Raw genomic sequence first — 23,316 nt, forward strand, 5'->3', positions numbered from 1 at the left:
ATTTGTTTCATTGCTGCAACTGCAAACAAAGTTCTTATTGTAGTATGTTTGACAACTGGAGCAAATGTTTCATCATAGCCTTCTCCATATTTTTGAGAAAAACCTTTAGCTACAAGTCTTGCTCGGTATCGTTCAGCTGTGCCATCTGCTTGGTACTTTACTTTAAAAACCCATTTACATCCTATAGCTTTTCTTCCTTCTAGTAATTCTGTTAGTGTCCATGTTTTTGAGTCATGCATGGATTTTATTTCTATTTCTGTTGCCTCTATCCATTTATTGGCTTCTTCTTCAGAAAGTCGAGATATGTCTTCCCAAGAGGTAGGCTCATAAATTTTACTTGTACTTGCTTTGTATGAAAGGCGTATTGGTGGTTTTCCTTTGTTTTCTCTTATTGAACGTCTTGGTTCTGTGTCTGTAGTTGTATCTCTTCACTTTCAGTATTCTGTTTTTTATTAATTTCAACTTCTTTTCATCAGATATTTCTTCAGCTATATCATTGCTGTTTTTCTCATTTTTTGTTTCCAGTGAAATTATAGTGTCTTCATTTAGATCCTCAACGAATGTCACACTGTTACTCACCATAACTCTGTCTGTTTTGGGATCTAGGATTCTATAGCCTTTGCAATTTTCACTATATCCAACAAATACTCCTTCCATGGACCTATTTTGAAGTTTGGAACGTTTTTCTGTTGGAATGAATCCAAAAACTTTACAACCAAAAACTCTTAAATGATTTAAACTTGGGTTTCTTACCTTGCCACAGTTCATAAGTTTTATTTTTCAGTTTTCTAGAAAAAAGTCGGTTCTGTAGATATGTAGCTGTCATTGCTGCTTCATCCCAATATTTCTCTGATAGTTTGGAATCTGTCAGCATACACTTTATCATTTCAGTCAGAGTTCTGTTTTTCCCTTTTGCTACTCCATTTTGTTCAGGTGTGTAAGGAACAGTCTTTTGATGCTCTATACCATTTTTTCTTAAGTAGTTTTCTATTTGATGTCCTGTGAATTCACCTCCATTATCACTCCTCATGACAATTGGCTTCCTCTGAAACTTGTTATTCGACTTTGTCACGTAGTCTACTAGTTTATTGAAAACTTCGCTTTTGTTCTTAATCAAGTATGTGACTGTGTATCTTGAGTAGTCATCTATAAAAGTCACCATACATCTATTGCCTCCTGATGTTGTCATACTGACGTATGTGGACCCATGAGGTCCACATACGTCAGTATGGACCAAATCAAGTGGTCTTGTGCTTTTCGTTTCACTTCCTTTAGGAATAGATATCCTTGTGGCTTTGGATTTTATACAACATTCACATCTTACGGTAATTGAGAAATCAGATATCAATAGATCCTTTGTCAATTCTTTCCTTTGTAGCTCCATTATACTTTCAGGATGTCTGTGTCCTAGACGTCTATGCCACATGTGAATACAATTCTTGTGATCATGTGTACACAACTTCATCTGTTCCTTTAATGTGTAAGATGATATAATTGTTCATCTGCCTTGACATTGGTTATTACCTTGTTTCCTGCTAGGATTGTACACACATCATCTTTGAATTTTACAGTAAGTCCTTTAGCTGTTAGACGTTTTACAGATAACAATCCTCCTTCTAATCCTGAAACATATAACACATCCTGTACAAGTATTTTTGAATCATGCCCAAACTTGTTAGAACAGTTTAGCATTCCTTGTCCAACACCTTCTGCAGTTATTTTGCTTCCATCTGCAAGATCAATGACTTCCTTCTTATTTAAATTAAGTTCAGTAAAGAAATTTTTATCACTTGTCTTGTGACTTGTTGCTCCTGAGTCAGTAAGCCAACCCAACGATGATTTCTTATCAGTCACTTTAAATGGGCCATTCCAATTATTTTCACATGAATCAGAAATTGTGTTTTTCACCTTCTGTGTATTCTCTTTATTATGTAATTTCTGTTGTTCTGCTTTCCATATAGTACAGTCTTTCTTTAAATGTCCTTTTTTCTTACATCTGAAATATTCTCTTGTCTCTTTATTACAGGGTCTTTTTGATTCTGTAGCTTTATGAGCATTTCCATGATCTTTTTCAGTAGAAGAATAATTTGTTTGTTCTTTCCTTCTTTGATATTCATCTATGAGTCTGGTCTTCACAAACTCTAATGTAATGTCTATTTCAGGTCTTGTCTCTAGTGCATTTATCAAAGCAGTATATGAATCCGGTAAACTGCACAATAATATTGCTGCTGCATGGCTTTCCTTAATATCTTCACCAATTGATATCAGTTGTGATATCACTTCCATAATAGAGAATATATGCTACTGCATGTCATTGTCTGCACTTAGTCTCGTACTGTAAAGCTTTCTTAGCAGAAATAACTTGTGATTTAAGCTGGGTCTTTCATGTAGCTTTCTTAGTGCTTCCCACATTCCCTTTGCTGTATCCTCATTCCTTATGTGGATTAATTGAGCATCATCCACTAATAGGCTGATGGTAGCTCTTGCTTGTCTATTTTTCTTATCCCATGTCTGATTATCCTCATCAGGTCTATCTGTAGTGATTACTTCCCATAAATCATCTTTAGACAATAACATTTCTACTTTGAACTTCCATAACTGATAATTCTCATTATTCAGCTTAGCTACTGTGAGTTTTAGCTCTGTGCAGCTTGTCATCTTTAACTTGTCTTACTTGTTTGGAGAGAATTGTACTGAAGAATTCTTCTGCATTCACCAGGGTCTGAGAGTTCCGGTGTCCTGGGTGTCTGGGGTCCTCGGTGCCTGGGCCCATAACCTGTTGCATAGCTTCTGGATACCCACAGTTGCAGTATAAAACTTCACAGAGCAGATTACGTGGGATAACAAGCTTTTACTTCTCAGAACATGAGGTAAAGGAAAAAACGCACAGTCACACAGTACTGCACCAGGAAGTAACAACAAAACAGAAAGTACAAGAGAGACTTTTTTCTTTTACAATACAGTAAACAAGGAAACGTTACACAACATCGCCATTTACTGTCAGATCAGCATAAAGTCCTCCTTGACACAAACAAAGAAGTCCACAACTGTTACATATACCAACACCCCTAGCTCCTCCCTAGAATATCTGTGTGTTCCTCTAGCTCCTTCCTAGAATGTCTGTGTGTTCCTCTAGTCCCACCCTAGAATGTCTGCGTATTCCTCTAGCTCCTCCCTAGAATGTTTGTGTGTTCCACTAGCTCCTCCCTAGAATGTCTGTGTGTTCCTCTAGGTTAGGTCCTCCCTAGAATATCTGTGTTCCTCTAGCTCCTCCCTAGAATATCTGTGTTCCTCTAGCTCCTTCCTAGAATATCTGTGTTCCTCTAGCTCCTCCTTAGAATATCTGTGTTCCTCTAGCTCCTCCCTAGAATATCTGTGTGTTCCTCTAGCTCCTCCCCAGAATGTCTGTGTTCCTCTAGCTCCTCCCTAGAAGTCTGCTCCTCTAGCTCCTCCCTAAAATGTCTGTGTGTTCCTCTAGCTCCTCCCTAGAATGTCTGTATGTTCCTCTAGCTCCCCCCCTTCCATATAATTTTAAAAACACCAACTGTCATCTCAATAATATGAAAATCTGTCTTCATTGAATACTGATTTTACAGATTTTTACTAATGAATTGCAACTGAAAGATCAGTCCAGGAGATTAAATAAACAGATTTCTCTGTTAAGATATATTACAAAGTTTCGTATTGTCACATGTACCATTGATATATGAAACAAAAATTATGCTTTAAGTGGCTATCAACAGATAGAAATTGAATTATTCAGCAATCATGGGATCCTTGGATAAAAAAGTCTCATCCCATGGTGGTATTGGCCACATCCTATTTTGTGGCTAGGGTGGACATCAGGACTTCTTGGCGCTGAGTGGTGGTGTCAATCAGCTCCTGAATGAGGCCTAATTTTTGTCGCTGCTCTGGGGCCCTTGGACCTCCAGCATCTACCCTATTGCCCAAATGATAATTGTTACATGTGTGTTCTTAAGTCATTAGTAATTTACAGGATCACATATTTTAGTATTTTTCTAATTTATAAAAAAAAAAGTATAGAAAAAAAGTCAACATTTACTAATATGTTTCCTTTTTTCCAAAATTCCATAGAGTGGTGTATTGATCACCTGACTTCCAGCGTCTGTCATTGGCTCTAGCCCTGTATACAGGTAAAGCTATTGGCAGATGAGGTCACATAGACACTGGCCGTATCAGGGAGTAAGCGTCCCATACCTCTGTCAGCTGGTAGCATTGCTCGGCCGTACACTCTGCCTTGCTGGTCGGATTACTTAGTGCAAATATAATTGGTCGTTGGTTGAAAGCACCCATGTTTTTCAGTATCTTTTCTGTAAATGCACCTCCAATAGCAGCAACACCTACGAAAAGCAAACAGAACATTTGGCTTGTAAATCTAATTATGAAGGAAACAAAATACAGTGGGTGCTTCAAAGTTCCTGAAGCCTCCAGAATTTCCATATTGCTACATAAATTTTATCTAAAACTAAATCGGATTTTCAGGCAAGTCCAGAAAGCAGATAAAGTGAAGCAAATAAAATAAACGAGTCAAAAATATTATATTTTGTAATTTTTTAAATGAGGAAAATGATCCAATATTAAATGTCTGTGAGTAGCAAAAGTATGTGAACCTTTCAGATTAGAATAAAATTTGAAGGTAAAATTAGAGTCTGCCATTTTAAATCACTGGGGTGACAATCAGGTGTGAGTAATTACTTTTTTAGAACAGTGATCTATCAATTTCTGATCTACACAACACGTTTATGGAAGTGTATTATGGCATTAACAAAGGAGATTTCTGATAGTCTCAGAAGAAGAGTTGTTCATGCTCATCAGGCTGGAAAAGGTTATAAAATCATTTGTAAAGAGTTTGGACTCAAGTCACAATAAGACAGATGGAGGAAATTCAAAACTTTTTTTTACCATCCTCAGGAGTGGTCGGCCAACATAGATCACTCCAAAAGCATTAAAGCAAGGCATACAATAGTCTGCAAAGTCATAAAGGAGCCCAAGGTAACCTCCAAGCAACTAAAGGCCTCTTATAGTAGCGAATACTAAAGTTCATGAATCCATCATCAGTAGGACACTGAACAACAATGCTGTGCATGGCCGGATTGCACAAAGAAAGCTACTGCTCTCCAAAAAGAACATTACTGCCCATCTGCAGTTTGCTAAATACCACTTGGACAAGCTAGAAAGCTACTTGAACAATGTTTTGTGGAGAGATGAGACCAAAATAAAGCTTTTTGGTTTAAATGAGCAGCTTGATGCTTGGAGAAAAAATAAAAAACACTGCATAAAAACCTCATACTATCTGTGAAACACGATGGTAGTAGTGTCATAGTTAGGGCCTGTTTTGCTGCATCTAAGCCAGGATGGCTGCCATCATCGATTGAACAGTGAATTCTGAATTTTATCACCAAATTCTAAAGGAAAATGTCTGGACGTCAGTCGAATCTCATGAGAACGTAGGTCATGCAGCAAGACAATGACCCGAAGAGTACAAGTTGTTCTACAAAAGAGTGGTTTAATAAGAATAAAGATAAAGTTTTGGAATGGTCAAGTCAAAGTCCTCCCCCTAATCTTATAGAAATGTTGTGGGAGGATCTGAAATTGATCAGTTCATGGGAGAAAACCAACTAACATACCAGTCGTGCAGCTGTTTTGTAAGGAGGAATGGGCTAAAGTTCCTCCAAGCTGATGTGCAGGACTATTCAACAATTACCGGAAACATTTAGTTGCAGTTATTGCTGCACAATGAGGTCACCCCAAATACTGAAAGCAAAGATTCACATACTTTTTCCACTCACAGACATGTGATATTGGATCATTTTCCTCAAAAAATAAAAACTAATATTTTTGACTAATTTGTTAGATTTGGTTCTCCTTACCTACTTTAAGGACATGTATGAAATTAACTGAAACAGAAACAGCTGTTTAGGACGCTTAAATTCAGACTCGGCTACAACGGTGAGGTTGTGGAAGACAGTTTCATATCACAGATCTTACACCATGGCAAGACAGAGCACAGCAACAAGACACAAGGCAGTTACAGACACGACTAGAGGAGCTGCAAATATCAGGTAAAAGCCTTCATGAAGTCATAATGCTACAAAGAAAGGATAGGATGAGGGCAACGCTTTACATAGGGTGAATGCACTCTAAATTGGGGCCCCGCTGAGAAAGTCGCTGTGCTCCCCTTTTTACATATAATTCCGGTTATCAGCAAAGCATAAACACTAATAATTTTCTACCCACCTATAATGGCTGTAGGCCTTAATATCTCCACAGCTTCTTCTAAGGTTTTCACAGGAGGGTGATCATGAGCAAACATCTCTTTTTCATGGTTCAGGTTTCCTCGTCCCTTTAACAGAATGGAAACATTATTAATAACATTGGAAGTCATGATGACACCGGGGGAGGACGTACACGTAGTAGAAGTTAAGATCTGCAAGAATCAAAAGGAAATTTTGGAGACGAGAGAATAAATTCACAGGACACTGGCCATATTGTTAGTCTGTGGCCGCCGAATGGGAGCCCTGCAAACCGCCTCTTACCTGCTATAATCCCTGGCATCTCTTCTGATTTGTATGTCATTGTATCGGAGGCACACAGGCATGACGTCACACAGGGCCTACTAACCAGAAGAGGCTCTGGGGACTTCCGGCATGACCAAAGAGATTTGCAGGGCCCCCCATCCAGCGGCCACAGACTTCCGACATGGCAGCTGTACCAGGGCTCTGCAAATCGATTTGCTCATCTGTAGTGATAATGTCTCGCTGTGAAATTTTCACAATGTCTGTACAAATCACCCATGAGGTTACCCAAGAATTCTTGCTTCCATGCTAAATACCCATGAGGTTATCCAAAAATCATTGAACCCATGCAGATACCCAATAATCCTTGCTCCTATACTGGGCACTGATGTAGTTATCTAAGAATCCTTGCTTTCATGCTGGGTATTCAAGAATCCTTAAGCCCATGCTGGGCACCCATGAGGTTACCCAAAAATCCTTGCTCCCATACTGGGTGTAACGGGTCTGGGAGGCGGAACCTCTGGGCTACAATACAAGGGGGCGGTCCTTGTAAGGGAGCGGGTGGCGACCAGGCAGGTAGTCACAGGAGGTGACCAGGACAGTCTCTGGGTGTACGGGCAGGAGGACACGGCAAGTGATCGGGGCAGTCTCTGGATAAAGGGTAGGTACGACCTGTGATGGCTGAACCTCCAGGTAGGCTAGCAAGGCAGATGAAGAATGTGTGCTCCCAGGTGAGCAAGCGAGAGTCTCTGGAATAGCAGGTGGTCACAGCACGTGACGGCGGAGCCTCCAGGTAGGCAAGCAGGCAGGTAACGGAGAAGCGCTCCCAGGTGAGCGGGCAAGAGTCTCAGGAATAGCTGGTGGTCACAGCACGTGACAGCGGAGCCTCCGGGCAGGCAAGCAGGCAGGTAGCGGAGAAGCGCTCCCAGGTGAGCGGGCAAGAGTCTGGAGTAGCTGGTGGTCACAGCACGTGACAGCGGAGCCTCCGGGCTGGCAAGCAGGCAGGTAACGGAGAAGCGCTCCCAGGTGAGCGGGCAAGAGTCTCAGGAATAGCTGGTGGTCACAGCACGTGACAGCAGAGCCTCCGGGCAGGCAAGCAGGCAGGTAGCGGAGAAGCGCTCCCAGGTGAGCGGGCAAGCTGGTCCATAGACAGACTGACCGGAGTTGTAAGGCAGACCGTCGGACCTCAGGCAAGCAGGCAGGTAGCTGAGGTGCGCTCCCAGGTGAGCGGGCAGGCTGGTCCTTAGACAGACTGACAGGAGTAGTAAGGCAGACCGTCGGACCTCAGACTAGCAGACAGGTAGCAAGTAATCAGGCAGGAATCTGACAGGTAACTGGCAGGTAACTGGCAACGGGACCTGAGGGCTGAAGCACAGGTGAGACACAGGTGCAAACAACATTGCTCGGGCACCTCCATTTTGGAGGAGGTGCCTTATATATGATGAAGTCCTCCGGCCATTGGCCGGGGACTCCTTAGGACGGCGCGCGCGGCCCCTTTAAGAGGAGGGGAGCGCGCGCGCGCGCGCCCTAAGCACAGGGGCCGGGAAGGAGCGCGCGCTGAGAGCAGAGCGGGAGGAGGACGCCGGGAAGGAGCGCGCGCTGACAGCAGAGCGGGAGAGGGACGCCGGGCACGGGGCAGAGCGGTGAGGGGAGCAGCGTCCCTGCCTAGCAGAGGGCAGGGACGCCGGCACTACAGTACCCCCCCCTTTAGGCCCCCCCTTTTTTAGGCCAGACAGAAATTTAGCTAGGATGAGAGGGGCATGGATGTTCTCCCGGGGCTCCCACGTTCTCTCCTCAGGACCAAACCCCTTCCAATCTACCAGAAAAAAGGTCTTTCCTCTTACCCTTTTGGTGGCAAGAATGTTCTCTACCTCAAACTCGTCCTCAGCAGAAACCGGAGCAGGAGGCGTACCTGTAGACTTGGAAAAAGAGTTAAGTACCACAGGTTTGAGGAGAGATACATGGAAGGAGTTAGGGATCCGTAAGTTGGCCGGGAGTTTCAATTTATAGGCCACCGGGTTGATCTGACTGGTGACCTCCAGAGGTCCGATGAACCGAGGCCCTAACTTGTAAGAGGGTATCTTGAGTCGAACATATTTAGATGAGAGCCAGACCTTATCTCCTGTACGAAATTGAGGAGGATCCAGGCGTTTTTTGTCAGCGTGTCTTTTCATCCGCTCGGACGACTGAAGGAGTGTGGATCGGGTACTCTCCCAAATGGAGGAAAATTTGCTAACGAGAGATTCCGCAGCCGGGTTGTCCACCGAGGTGGAGACAGGAAAAGGAATCCGAGGATGCTGACCAAAGACTACAAAAAACGGGGATTTGGAGGAGGATTCGCTCTCGTGATTATTGTAAGAGAACTCGGCCCATGGTAGGAGATCCACCCAGTCAGAATGGTGGGCATTAACGAAGTGCCGGAGGTAACTGGTCAGGTTCTGATTGATCCGCTCCACTTGACCATTGGACTGTGGGTGGTAAGCGGAAGAGAAGTCCAGGGTGACGTCTAGTAGTTTACAAGTGGCTCTCCAGAAGCGTGAGGTGAACTGTACCCCACGATCCGACACGATGTGGAGGGGCAGGCCATGAAGACGGAAGATGTGACGAATAAAGTCTCTAGCTAGCTCGGGTGCAGACGGGAGGCCTGGCAGGGGAACGAAATGAGCCATCTTGGAGAAGCGGTCAGCGACCACCCAAATGACCGTACAACCGGCAGAGAGTGGGAGGTCAGTTATGAAGTCCATTGCAATATGCTGCCAGGGGGCAGCAGGTACTGGGAGCGGAAGGAGGCGACCGGCTGGCAGATGTCTCGGAACCTTGTTGCGGGCGCAGGACACACAGGCAGAAACAAAGTCTATTACATCCTTGTGCAGGGTAGGCCACCAGTAGTGCCGGGAAATAAGCTGGAGGGTCTTCTTCTGACCAGCGTGGCCAGCCAGTTTAGACGAGTGACCCCAGTGAAGGATCTTCTCCCGATCAGGTACTGATACGAACGTCTTTCCGGGAGGGAGACGATTTAGACTCACGGGAGCCACCTGCATTACTCTGGCGGGATCGATGATGTGTTTCGGATCTTCCTCGAGATCAGATACCAGAAAGGATCGAGACAAGGCGTCCGCCTTGACGTTTTTGTCAGCCGGGCGAAAATGAAGGACAAAATCAAAACGAGCAAAAAACAAGGACCACCGGGCTTGGCGCGGGTTAAGTCTCTGGGCATGCTGGAGGTAAGCCAAGTTCTTGTGGTCAGTGTAAATTATTACCGGGTGAAGAGCCCCCTCAAGCAGGTAACGCCACTCCTCCAATGCCAGTTTGATGGCCAATAACTCTCGATCTCCTATGGAATAATTGCGCTCTGAGGAGGAGAAGAGTTTAGAGAAGAAGCCGCAAGTTACCATCCTCCCGGAAGAAGATTTTTGAGTAAGTACCGCTCCAGCTCCAGAGGAGGAGGCGTCCACTTCCAGGAAGAACTGCTTGTTGCCGTCCGGGCGATGCAGCACCGGGGCGGAAGAGAAGGCCTGTTTTAAGGAAAGAAAGGCTTCTTCTGCTTCGGGCGGCCACTCTTTGGGATTAGTACCCTTACGGGTGAGCGCGGAAATTGGGGCAGTCCGGGAAGAGAAGTGTGGTATGAAGAGGCGGTAGTAGTTGGCGAAGCCCAGGAACCGCTGAATGGCCTTCAACCCCTCCGGTCGGGGCCATTTCTCGATGGCAGACAGTTTCTCTGGATCCATTCGTAGGCCGGTCTGAGAAATAATGTAGCCCAAAAACGGAAGCGAGGTCTGCTCAAAGAGGCACTTCTCGTATTTAGCGAAGAGGTGATTCTGCCTGAGCCTGAGCAGGACCTGACGAACGTCCCTCCGGTGAGTCTGGAGATCCGGAGAGAAGACCAAGATGTCGTCCAGGTACACCACTACGCAGGAGTAGAGAAGGTCCCGGAAGATGTCATTGACCAACTCTTGAAAGACGGCAGGAGCGTTGCAGAGACCAAAGGGCATTACCAGGTATTCATAGTGGCCGTCCCGGGTGTTGAATGCAGTCTTCCATTCATCCCCTTGACGGATACGAACCAGGTTGTACGCCCCACGGAGGTCTAGTTTGGTGAAGATTCTAGCCCCCCTCAGACGATCAAATAATTCTGGAATGAGCGGAAGGGGGTACTTATTCTTCACCGTGATCTGGTTTAGGCCTCTATAGTCTATACAGGGACGGAGAGAGCCGTCCTTCTTTTTGACGAAAAAGAAGCCTGCTCCCGCCGGGGAGGTAGATTTCCGGATGAATCCCCTGGCCAGATTCTCCTCAATATATTCGGACATCGACCGGGTCTCAGCAGCGGATAAAGGATAAATACGCCCACGGGGAGGAGTAGTACCGGGTAACAGGTCGATGGGACAGTCGTATGGTCTATGAGGGGGTAATGTCTCTGCCTCCTTTTTATTAAAGACATCAGCATAAGACCAATAAGGAATTGGAAGTCCAGGTAGATTAGCTGGGGTAGGAGAGGGACGGACGGGATGGACGGGAACCAGGCAGGTCTTATGACAGTCTTGTCCCCAGCGAAGGACTTCTCCGGTCTGCCAGTCAAGCACGGGTGCATGTTTCTGGAGCCAAGGCAGACCTAGCAAGAGGGCGTGAGAGAGTCCAGGCAGAACATGAAAGGAGATACTTTCAGAATGCAGCATTCCCACCTGCAGAGTAATGGATTCGGTGATGAGTTGGATGGGGCGTGGTAAGAGCCCCCCATCCACGGCAGCCACAGACAAGGGTACAGCCAGAGGTTTGGTGGGGATGCGGTATTTCTCTACCAGGGACTGTGAAATAAGATTCCCGGCTGCTCCAGAGTCCAGTTGGGCTAGTTCGAAATAACGGTTCTCCCCGTAGACGATTGAAACTGACAACAGCAGGGATGGAGAGGATTTATTCTTGTCTAGGTGGACCTCTCTGAGCGAACCTAGACACAGGCGTTTCCCGACCTCTCCGGGCAGGCACGGATCCGGTGCTCCTTACTGCCACAGTAGAAGCAGGTCCCCTCGGCACGGCGTAAGTCCTGACGGGTCTTGACCATCTTGGTCTGGTCGACCTGCATAGGCTCAGGAGGGTGTACCTGGTTAGAGACAGAAGGAGTGACGGGTTTCTGAAAAGTAGGAGCTAGACGTGGTAACCTCCTCTCACGGGTGACCTCTCTGGCACGCTCCTGGAACCGTAGGTCAATCCGGGTGGCAAGAGTTATTAAGTCATCGAGAGTGGTAGGAATGTCCCGACCGGCAAGTTCATCTTTAATACGGCCGGACAGACCCTCCCAGAAGACGGAAACCAGAGCGTCGTTATCCCAGGCCAGCTCCGAGGCAAGGGTACGGAACCGTATGGCATATTGGCCCACGGTGAGACTCTCCTGACGGAGGCGTAGCAACGATGATGCAGATGAGGTCTTCCGTCCGGGTTCGTCGAAGACTTTCCGGAAAGCCGTGAGAAAAGCAGGCAAGTTGGACACCAGGGGGTCTCCTCTCTCCCATAGAGGATTTAGCCAGGCCAGGGCCTCCCCGGTGAGATGGGACATGATGAAGGCAATTTTGGCCCGGTCGGAGTTAAACTGGTGGGACAAAAGTTCAAAGTGCAGGGTGCACTGATTTATGAATCCCCGAGCCTGGACGGAGTCGCCTCCGAAGCGAGGAGGTGCAGAGAGCCGGGGTCCGGGGTAGGATACCATGGTATTAGTGGGCAGCGGAGCTGCCGGATTGCAAGATATGGCACTGGCGGAGGTTGTTGGTGGATCAGACAGAGTGTTCAGGCGAGTATTGACATTCCGCAGGTGACCCAGGATGGACTCCTGTTGGGACCTCTGACAGGACAGTTCAAGACAGAGGTCCGAGAGCGAGGGAGCTTGGGTGCCACCGGGTTCCATGGCCCGAGCAAACTGTAACGGGTCTGGGAGGCGGAACCTCTGGGTTACAATACAAGGGGGCGGTCCTTGTAAGGGAGCGGGTGGCGACCAGGCAGGTAGTCACAGGAGGTGACCAGGACAGTCTCTGGGTGTACGGGCAGGAGGACACGGCAAGTGATCGGGGCAGTCTCTGGATAAAGGGTAGGTACGACCTGTGATGGCTGAACCTCCAGGTAGGCTAGCAAGGCAGATGAAGAATGTGTGCTCCCAGGTGAGCAAGCGAGAGTCTCTGGAATAGCAGGTGGTCACAGCACGTGACGGCGGAGCCTCCAGGTAGGCAAGCAGGCAGGTAACGGAGAAGCGCTCCCAGGTGAGCGGGCAAGAGTCTCAGGAATAGCTGGTGGTCACAGCACGTGACAGCGGAGCCTCCGGGCAGGCAAGCAGGCAGGTAGCGGAGAAGCGCTCCCAGGTGAGCGGGCAAGAGTCTGGAGTAGCTGGTGGTCACAGCACGTGACAGCGGAGCCTCCGGGCTGGCAAGCAGGCAGGTAACGGAGAAGCGCTCCCAGGTGAGCGGGCAAGAGTCTCAGGAATAGCTGGTGGTCACAGCACGTGACAGCGGAGCCTCCGGGCAGGCAAGCAGGCAGGTAGCGGAGAAGCGCTCCCAGGTGAGCGGGCAAGCTGGTCCATAGACAGACTGACCGGAGTTGTAAGGCAGACCGTCGGACCTCAGGCAAGCAGGCAGGTAGCTGAGGTGCGCTCCCAGGTGAGCGGGCAGGCTGGTCCTTAGACAGACTGACAGGAGTAGTAAGGCAGACCGTCGGACCTCAGACTAGCAGACAGGTAGCAAGTAATCAGGCAGGAATCTGACAGGTAACTGGCAGGTAACTGGCAACGGGACCTGAGGGCTGAAGCACAGGTGAGACACAGGTGCAAACAACATTGCTCGGGCACCTCCATTTTGGAGGAGGTGCCTTATATATGATGAAGTCCTCCGGCCATTGGCCGGGGACTCCTTAGGACGGCGCGCGCGGCCCCTTTAAGAGGAGGGGAGCGCGCGCGCGCGCGCCCTAAGCACAGGGGCCGGGAAGGAGCGCGCGCTGAGAGCAGAGCGGGAGGAGGACGCCGGGAAGGAGCGCGCGCTGACAGCAGAGCGGGAGAGGGACGCCGGGCACGGGGCAGAGCGGTGAGGGGAGCAGCGTCCCTGCCTAGCAGAGGGCAGGGACGCCGGCACTACACTGGGAACCTGTAAGGTTTCCTAAGAATCCTTGCTCCAATGCTGGGAACCCATAAGGTTTTCTAAGAATCATTGCTCTCAAGCTGGGCACCCATAAGGTTCCCCAAGAATATTTACTCTCATGTTGGGCACCCATGAGGTTCTTTAAGAATCATTGCTCTCAAGCTGGGCACCCATGAGGTTCCCCAAGAATCCTTGCTCCCATGCTGGGCACCCATGAGGTTTCATAACAATCCTTGCTCCCATGCTGGCCACCCATGAGGTTCCCTTAGAGTCCTTGCTTCCATGCTGGCCACCCATGAGGTTCCCTTAGAATCCTTGCTCCCATGCTGGCCACCCATGAGGTTCCCTTAGAATCCTTGCTCCCATGCTGGCCACCTATGAGGTTCCCTTAGAATCCTTACTCCCATGCGGGGCACCCATGAGGTTCCCTTAGAATCCTTACTCCCATGCTGGGCACCCATGAGGTTCCCTTAGAATCCTTGCTCCCATGCTGGCCACCTATGAGGTTCCCTTAGAATCCTTACTCCCATGCGGGGCACCCATGAGGTTCCCTTAGAATCCTTACTCCCATGCTGGGCACCCATGAGGTTCCCTTAGAATCCTTGCTCCCATGCTGGGCACCCAAGAACTCTTGTTCCCATGTTGAGTACAAAAACCTCCTCCTCTTATGTAATACTGGGGAAGGAAAATGTAATCACCCTTGGCATCCCTCCAGACTTATTCCAATTCTAGTTACAGCTGATGGCATTAGAGAAGTTGTCTTGTAAATACAAACCCTGTCCTTATACCACATTGGATGTCATGGAGGGGCTTCCCCAGCTCTTTACCCTTTAAAATTGGCAATAATAGGAGTCACCAAGTACAAACAGCCCCTGCCATGACAGACCCAGCCTGTCCATGTAATACACGATCACCCATTAATTTGAATGTCTGGCACTACATTTTATCTGCAGTGGTTGATGCTAGTCCAAGCTGCCCGGCGAGAACATGGCTTGTTGTGAATCCTAGAACGGGGGTGGGAGACAGTGGAGTTTCTCTTCAATTATATCAAAAGTTATTACTTTAAGCTCCCAGTTCAATGAAAACCAGATCAAGACGACACCAAGATTAATCTGATTTTAACTAATAGGAAATGTGTAAATATTGGTACCATTACAAATCTGAGGAAGGACTTAAATGAAGAAGATAAGCAAGCATTAGTGGAGTACTGTGCTTACATGATGCAAGCATTAGTGGAGTACTGTGCTTACATGAAGTGACCATTAGTGGAGTACTGTGCTTACATGATGCCAAGCATTAGTGGAGTACTGTGCTTACATGATGCAAGCATTAGTGGAGTACTGTACTTACATGATGTCTTTGCATACTTATGTACAGGTTGGGATTTTGGTGACCGTAGAAAGTTATCTGTAACCAGAGCCAGACTGGACATCAGGAAATTCTGGCAAATGCCAGATGGGCCGGTCCGGCCATTGGCCGCATCAATTGATACTCTGTTAATGGTATTCGTGTCCTCAAGAAGATGCCGGTACTGTTAACAGAGCCGCTACTCTGTGGTCCGTCACTTACTCTGACAGACCACAGGATACTTTCGGCCTGACGCCACCTTTGTGGCACCGGTATCCAGTAGGCTGCGGGTAGACTATATCCTGCAGCCTTTCGGATGCCGGTGCCACACAGGTGACATCGGCGCGTGATGACATCACTGCATCGCACCACTAGCATCTACTACAAGACACAATAGAACAGGAAGCAGCAACAGCAACTGTGCTGGACGCGGAGGCTGGATTAGGTGAGTATAAAGTTATTTTTTTGTGAGGTGTGGTGCCCATAATACCGTGGGGGGGCCATCATACAGTATAGGAGCTGTAAAGGGGTTCACATGTGGGCTGTGAATGGGACCCTCATACTTTATGGGGGCTGTGGGGGACCATCGTACTGTACTGGGTTTGTGAGGGGCAGGGTTGTGTAGTCGGCAAGCCAAACCACAGACTCAGACTCCGACATCTCCCTGACTTCCGACTCCAACTTAGACTCCGATTCCAGGACTTTGACTCCACAGCACTGAATCATTACTGAGCATGTTCATAAAGTGCTGCACAGATTTATCTCAGCTAAAAGCCGAGATCTTTAGAGCAGGAATAGTAGAGACATTTATAGGACGTTTCACAACTTTCCCAAATTCTTATGAAAAAATTTACAGCACGTCCTACATTGTACTACTGTAACCAATTTATTATATATTTTAGGAGTTTGAGTCGGTCCATTTTATACCAACTCTGACTCCGACTCCACCAAAATGGACACCGACTCCGACTCCATGACTCCGACTCCACAGCCCTGGTGAGGGGGACCCTCATACTATATGTGGCGGACCATCATACTATATGGAAGGCTTTCTGGGGACAATCATACTGTATTGGGACTGTAAGGGACCATCATACTATGTTTGGGGACCATCATACTGTGTGGGGCAATCTGGGGGAACCATAATACTGTGTAGGGGCTGTGGAGATCATCATGCTGTGGGTGGACCATCATACTTTGGTGGAACCATAATACTGTTTGAGGGAACTGTCATACTGTGTGGGGGGCTGTGGTGGGATCATCATCCTGTGTGGGGAATCATCATGCTGTGTGAGGGCTGTGGAGACCATCATGCTGTGGGGTAATCATCATACTGTGTGGGGGACAGTAGTGACTATCAATGTGTGGGGGGACCATCATACTATATTGGGGCTGTGGGGACAGTCATACTATGTAGAGAGCTGTGAGGGGACCATCATACACTATGGTGGGCTCTATCATACTGTACTGGGGCTGTGGGGGGGGGACTATCATGCTGTGTTGGGGGCTGAGGGATAACCATCAAACTGTGTGGGGGACTGTGGATACCATCATGCTGTGGAGGGACCATCATACTGTGTGGGGAGCTACGGTGAACATTAAACTGTGTGGGAGTCAATGGTGGCATTCATAATGTGTGTGGGGTCATCATGCTGTGTAGGTGGAAGAATGTGGGAAAATCATTCGGTATGGGGAAATTTTTGGGGGCATCATACTCTATGAGGGCCATGGAAGGGGTATCATAGTGCGCGAGAAAACTAAGGGGCTTCAGTAGGGGCAAAATAACTGTAAATTTGGCAACACGTATCCCTATCCATGTCTTAAAGTTTGGAGGTGTGACCAGTGACTGCTCAGGGGCAGGCACAGTAGGGGAGGATTTTTATAGGGAGGCACAATGGGGAATCATTATAGGGAGAGCACAGGAGGCATTATTGTTATTATTATTATTATAATGCACCTGGGATTTTGTATTATTATAATGAGGTTCGTGGCCATTATTATAAGGGGTCAAGAGGGATTATTATTATAAGGATGCACAGGGGGACATTATTTCTATAGGATGAAGTATAACTGTAAGGAGGCACAGGGGAGCATTATTACTATGAGGAAGTAAAGAAGGAATATTATTACTGTGTAAGGGCACAAAGGGGGCACTGTTATTGTGTGGGGCACAAAAGGAGAGTATATTACAGAGGGGGCATTATTACTGTCTAGGGCACTGGGTGTGTAGAGGTGGGGGAATGTGAGGATGGTCCTGGAAAAGCAGGAAGCCAAAGATGCCTCTGTGTTACATTTTGCAGGGACAAATTATAGATGGAAGAAAAGGTCATGGCGGTCTGGGCTGAATAAAAAAGAAAAGGGAGAAAGAATGACAACAATCAGCAAGAACCTGCACCGTACAAACATATATGGTCTGCAGAGCAGTGGTTTAGGACCGATATTACCATTATATATGGGGATAATAACAGAGTAGCAAAGAGCGCAGATCTTGAGCATAGGCTGCTGCACTGTCAAATACAATTATACGTAGATTAGGACAAAAGGAACAATTATGAGCAGAGGAGTTTATGAATTGGTGTAGATGAGCTTTATACAATTCAAATAATCTAAATGTAGGTCAGCGCCGAAGCGTAAACATGAAAAAGGAAATTGTGAATTAAGACTTTTTATAAATAAATTGGTTGATTTTTTCCTTTTAGAAGATTGGGAGGCATAGAGATTATTGTGAACTTATCTAGAGTCTAAAAATTAAACCTATTTGTAGTTGCAATCAGACGCGCATAACCCATAGCAGCAGACTACATGGCCACTGTAGGGTCCATGAACGGGGGCAGCCGGGTGCCGGCATTTCAATCTTACTGGCATCTACATCCCCAGGATTCAGAGACAATTGAATACAATGATGGCGCAGGGAGCCCCCTGTACCACCACTCAGCCGCTGCATCTGAGTCTAGGTGCAGCAGGCACAATGATGTCATGGCATTGTGCCTGCTGTGCGGTGCCTTAGTCCACACAGTGCACAGACCAGAGATGTTTGCCAGGGAAACAGGGCTGGGTGAGTATTTTTTTTTTGTTAGGGCACTTTTGGGCCTTGTACTGGGTGGGGGTCTGTGAGGTCCATCAAACTGGGGGGAGGAGCTGTGGGGCCATCATACTGCATGTGGAGGCTGTGGGGACATCATATTTTGTGGGGGTCATGAATCATGATACTGTGTAGTGGCTATGAGGGCCATCACTCTGTGTGGGAAGCTGTGGAGACATCATAATGTTATGTGGGGAGCTGTGGAGGTCATAATACTGTGTAGGGTTTATGGGGGCATCATCATACTGTAGGGGAGCCATAATTCTGTGAGGAGGGAGGACTACGGGGTCCATCATACTGTGTGTGGGCTTTTAGTACATTATACTGTGTGGGGGAAACTGTTAGGGCATTGTACTGTAGGGAAGACCTGTGGGGACATCCTACTGTGGGTGGACCAGAGTGGGGGTACTGTGTGGGCAAATTCTGTGGAAGAATTTACTGTCTGGGTATCATACTGTGTGTGTGGGGGGCATTTTTGAGGGCATCGCACTGTATAGGGGCTATGAAAGGGGTATCATTGTGGGTGAGAACACTGAGAGGCTTTAGCAGGGGCCCTATTTATGAGTATGAGCCACAATATAAGTCTCTCTCCCTGTTTTTAAAAGTTGTGAGGTATGACCTTTCTGCAAGTGCGCCTATGTGCCCTGACCCGCTGAATATTTTTTTATTTGGAAGGGAGGTGGGGAGTTCAAGATGGACTCTTTCTATGGGCCCTATGATTTCTAGGTACGTCTCTGACTGTTGTGCTATTGCTCTGGTGCCAGGCAATATGAATGACCAGGTCACAACATACGTGAGCTAAGAGACTTGCTTTTCTTCCTCTGCTCAGACATTTGCTTTTCTTCCTCTGCTCAGAGATTTGCTTTTCTTCTTCTGCTCAGACATTTGCTTTTCTTCCTCTGCTCAGACATTTGCTTTTCTTCCTCTGCTCAGACATTTGCTTTTTTTCCTCTGCTCAGACATTTGCTTTTCTTCCTCTGCTCAGACATTTGCTTTTCTTCCTCTGCTCAGACATTTGCTTTTCTTCCTCTGCTCAGACATTTGCTTTTCTTCCTCTGCTCAGACATTTGCTTTTCTTCCTCTGCTCAGACATTTGCTTTTCTTCCTCTGCTCAGACATTTGCTTTTCTTCCTCTGCTCAGACATTTGCTTTTCTTCCTCTGCTCAGACATTTGCTTTTCTTCCACAGCTCAGAGATTTGCTTTTCTTCCTCTGCTCAGACATTTGCTTTTCTTCCTCTGCTCAGACATTTGCTTTTCTTCCTCTGCTCAGACATTTGCTTTTCTTCCTCTGCTCAGACATTTGCTTTTCTTCCTCTGCTCAGACATTTGCTTTTCTTCCTCTGCTCAGACATTTGCTTTTCTTCCTCTGCTCAGACATTTGCTTTTCTTCCTCTGCTCAGACATTTGCTTTTCTTCCTCTGCTCAGACATTTGCTTTTCTTCCTCTGCTCAGACATTTGCTTTTCTTCCTCTGCTCAGACATTTGCTTTTCTTCCTCTGCTCAGAGATTTGCTTTTCTTTCTCTGCTCAGAGATTTGCTTTTCTTCCTCTGCTCAGAGATTTGCTTTTCTTCCTCTGCTCAGAGATTTGCTTTTCTTCCTCTGCTCAGACATTTGCTTTTCTTCCTCTGCTCAGACATTTGCTTTTCTTCTTCTGCTCAGACATTTGCTTTTCTTCCTCTGCTCAGACATTTGCTTTTCTTCCTCTGCTCAGACATTTGCTTTTCTTCCTCTGCTCAGAGATTTGCTTTTTTTCTCTGCTGGCTTAGAATTTTTTGTGGTGAAGAACTACAATTTTATGGAGCCTGAGAACATCTGCTGCGTACAATGAACGGCACTAACGCCATAACAGTCTGGTGCAGTACTGAACACTAATTGTTTTATTTTAATAGGATTATTCATTGGCCACAAAATTAGAAAACTGCATTGTCCCAGACTCAATCCCTGGCGGGAAACAAAAATGTGGTTTTCTTTATTTACTGGCAGAAAAATCCAGCAAATATAAGCAATTTCTCCAATCTCCAACCCAGTCTAAGGCCAAACTGGGCAGCAAAACTCAATTGGTTTCCATTATAAACGCCCAAAAATTACAGTAATTTTAATTATTTTTTTTTGGGTGGAGGAAGACGTATGAAGCTTTGCTCTTGTGCAATGAGTTGTAATTTTAAGGATGATTATTTTGAAGTACATATAAGACGGATGACCTACAGTATAGCACAGTGTCAAAACCGTACCATGTGAACACAGCCTGAACACAGCCTATGGGCACACAGCCTGAACACAGCCTATGGGCACACAGCCTGAACACAGCCTATGGGCACACAGCCTGAACACAGCCTATGGGCACACAGCCTGAACACAGCCTATGGGCACACAGCCTGAACACAGCCTATGGGCACACAGCCTGAACACAGCCTATGGGCACACAGCCTGAACACAGCCTATGGGCACGCAGCCTGAACACAGCCTATGGGCACGCAGCCTGAACACAGCCTATGGGCACGCAGCCTGAACACAGCCTATGGGCACGCAGCCTGAACACAGCCTATGGGCACGCAGCCTGAACACAGCCTATGGGCACGCAGCCTGAACACAGCCTATGGCCCAGCCTGAACACAGCCTATGGCCCAGCCTGAACACAGCCTATGGCACGCAGCCTTAACACAACCTGAACACAGCCTATGGGCACGGCTTTCCAATTACTACATTTGAACTACTGGCATAAATGATTACATTTCCACTAATTTATGGAGCCAAAGGCAACTTCCTCTAGTATTCAGCTGATATGGAAAGACCACCATCAGCTTATTACCAGCCAGACTTCATTACAGCAACAATGAAAAGAACGCAATGTGTGAACAAAGCATGAGATTCCTAAAGAGCCCCTCTATGTTTGATCACTGAGATCCAAACTTTGTGAGTATTAGTGCAAGAATGTAATTGTGAGCATCTACTAGGGAGGTTAGGTCTACACTAGGTTACAAATTACCTCACGTTGCACCGCTGGCTGCGCACCTGAACAAGCAATGCCCCTTGGAAAAGAGACGAAAACTATTAAAACCTTTCTGGATTCATTTGATGAATGAAACTGATAAAGGGCAGTATTATATTAGTTATATTCTTGTACATAGGAGCATTATTATAGTAGTTATATTCTTGTACATAGGGGGCAGTATTACAGTAGTTATATTCTTGTTCATAGGGAGCAGTATTATATTAGTTATATTCTTGTACATAGGAGCATTATTATAGTAGTTATATTCTTGTACATAGTAGCAGTATTATAGTAGTTATATTCTTGTACATAGGGGGCAGTATTATAGTAGTTATATTCTTGTACATAGGGGCAGTATTATAGTAGTTATATTCTTGTACATAGAGGCAGTATTATAGTAGTTATATTCTTGTACATAGGAGCAGTATTATAGTAGTTATATTCTTGTACATAGGGGGCAGTATTATAGTAGTTATATTCTTGTACATAGGAGCAGTATTATAGTAGTTATATTCTTGTACATAGGGGGCAGTATTATAGTAGTTATATTCTTGTACATAGGGGCAGTATTATAGTAGTTATATTCCTGTACATAGGGGCAGTATTATAGTAGTTATATTCTTGTACATAGGAGCATTATTATAGTAGTTATATTCTTGTACATAGAGGCAGTATTATAGTAGTTATATTCTTGTACATAGGGGCAGTATTATAGTAGTTATATTCTTGTACATAGTAGAAGTATTATAGTAGTTATATTCTTGTACATAGGGGCAGTATTATAGTAGTTATATTCTTGTACATAGAGGCAGTATTATAGTAGTTATATTCTTGTACATAGGAGCAGTATTATAGTAGTTATATTCTTGTACATAGGAGCATTATTATAGTAGTTATATTCTTGTACATAGGAGCAGTATTATAGTAGTTATATTCTTGTACATAGGAGCAGTATTATAGTAGTTATATTCTTGTACATAGGGGCAGTATTATAATAGTTATATTCTTGTACATAGTAGAAGTATTATAGTAGTTATATTCTTGTACATAGGGGGCAGTATTATAGTAGTTATATTCTTGTACATAGGAGCAGTATTATAGTAGTTATATTCTTGTACATAGTAGAAGTATTATAGTAGTTATATTCTTGTACATAGGAGCAGTATTATAGTAGTTATATTCTTGTACATAGTAGAAGTATTATAGTAGTTATATTCTTGTACATATGGGCAGTATTATAGTAGTTATATTCTTGTACATAGGAGCAGTATTATAGTAGTTATATTCTTGTACATGGGAGCAGTATGATAGTAGTTATATTCTTGTACATAGGGGGTAGTATTATAGTAGTTATATTCTTGGTACATAGGAGCAGTATTATAGTAGTTATATTCTTGTACATAGGAGCAGTATTATAGTAGATATATTCTTGTACATAGGGGCAGTATTATAGTAGTTATATTCTTGGGGGGCAGTATTATAGTAGTTATATTCTTGTACATATAGTAGTTATATTCTTGTACATAGGAGCAGTATTATAGTAGTTATATTCATGTATATGGGGGCAGTATAATAGTAGTTATATTCTTGTACATAGGAGCAGTATAATAGTAGTTATATTCTTGTACATAGGGGGCTGTATTATAGTAGTTATATTCTTGTACATAGGGGGCAGTATTATAGTAGTTATATTCTTGTACATAGGGAGCAGTATTATAGTAGTTATATTCTTGTACATAGGGGGCAGTATTATAGTAGTTATATTCTTGTACATAGGGGGCAGTATTATAGTAGTTATATTCTTGTACATAGGGGGCAGTATTATAGTAGTTATATTCTTGTACATAGGGGGCAGTATTATAGTAGTTACAGTATATTCTTGTACATAGGAGCAGTATTATAGTAGTTATATTCTTGTACATAGGGAGCAGTATTATAGTAGTTATATTCTTGTACATAGGGGCAGTATTATAGTAGTTATATTCTTGTATATAGGAGCAGTATTATAGTAGTTATATTCATGAAATGGAGTTTGTTTGATAAGCTATGTACAGTAATGTGGGGATTTACGTGCTCACCTTCACTATAAGTCCCCTGGAATCCACCATCCAGATCTTCCTGATGGCCTCTTCTCTGGGAATGCCTTCTTTCGCCATTGCCATGATAATGAGATGTGCTATTCCCATGGCAGCCTGCGGAACACAGACAATGTCGTGATGTACATACACAATACAACACTTCCTAT

General features: G+C 45.5%; 1 protein-coding gene across 2 annotated transcripts in view; it reads right to left on the reverse strand.

The window, feature by feature from the left end:
- ME3 (malic enzyme 3) overlaps nucleotides 1–23,316 on the reverse strand; it is a 292,535-nt gene that overhangs the window by 9,373 nt on the left and 259,846 nt on the right. For both annotated transcript variants that reach the window (XM_073662033.1, XM_073662034.1), the window contains exons 10-12: nucleotides 23,150–23,263; nucleotides 6,259–6,364; nucleotides 4,219–4,361 (exon numbers count right to left, since the gene is read on the reverse strand). In XM_073662033.1, the coding sequence (XP_073518134.1) occupies nucleotides 4,219–4,361; nucleotides 6,259–6,364; nucleotides 23,150–23,263 (363 nt within the window). The remainder of the gene's footprint in view (nucleotides 1–4,218; nucleotides 4,362–6,258; nucleotides 6,365–23,149; nucleotides 23,264–23,316) is intronic.

The sequence above is a fragment of the Phyllobates terribilis genome, unplaced genomic scaffold (genome assembly GCF_046119375.1).
Source record: "Phyllobates terribilis strain yellow unplaced genomic scaffold, ASM4611937v1 Scaffold_2__4_contigs__length_985480577, whole genome shotgun sequence".
NCBI classification, from domain to species: Eukaryota; Metazoa; Chordata; class Amphibia; order Anura; family Dendrobatidae; genus Phyllobates; species Phyllobates terribilis.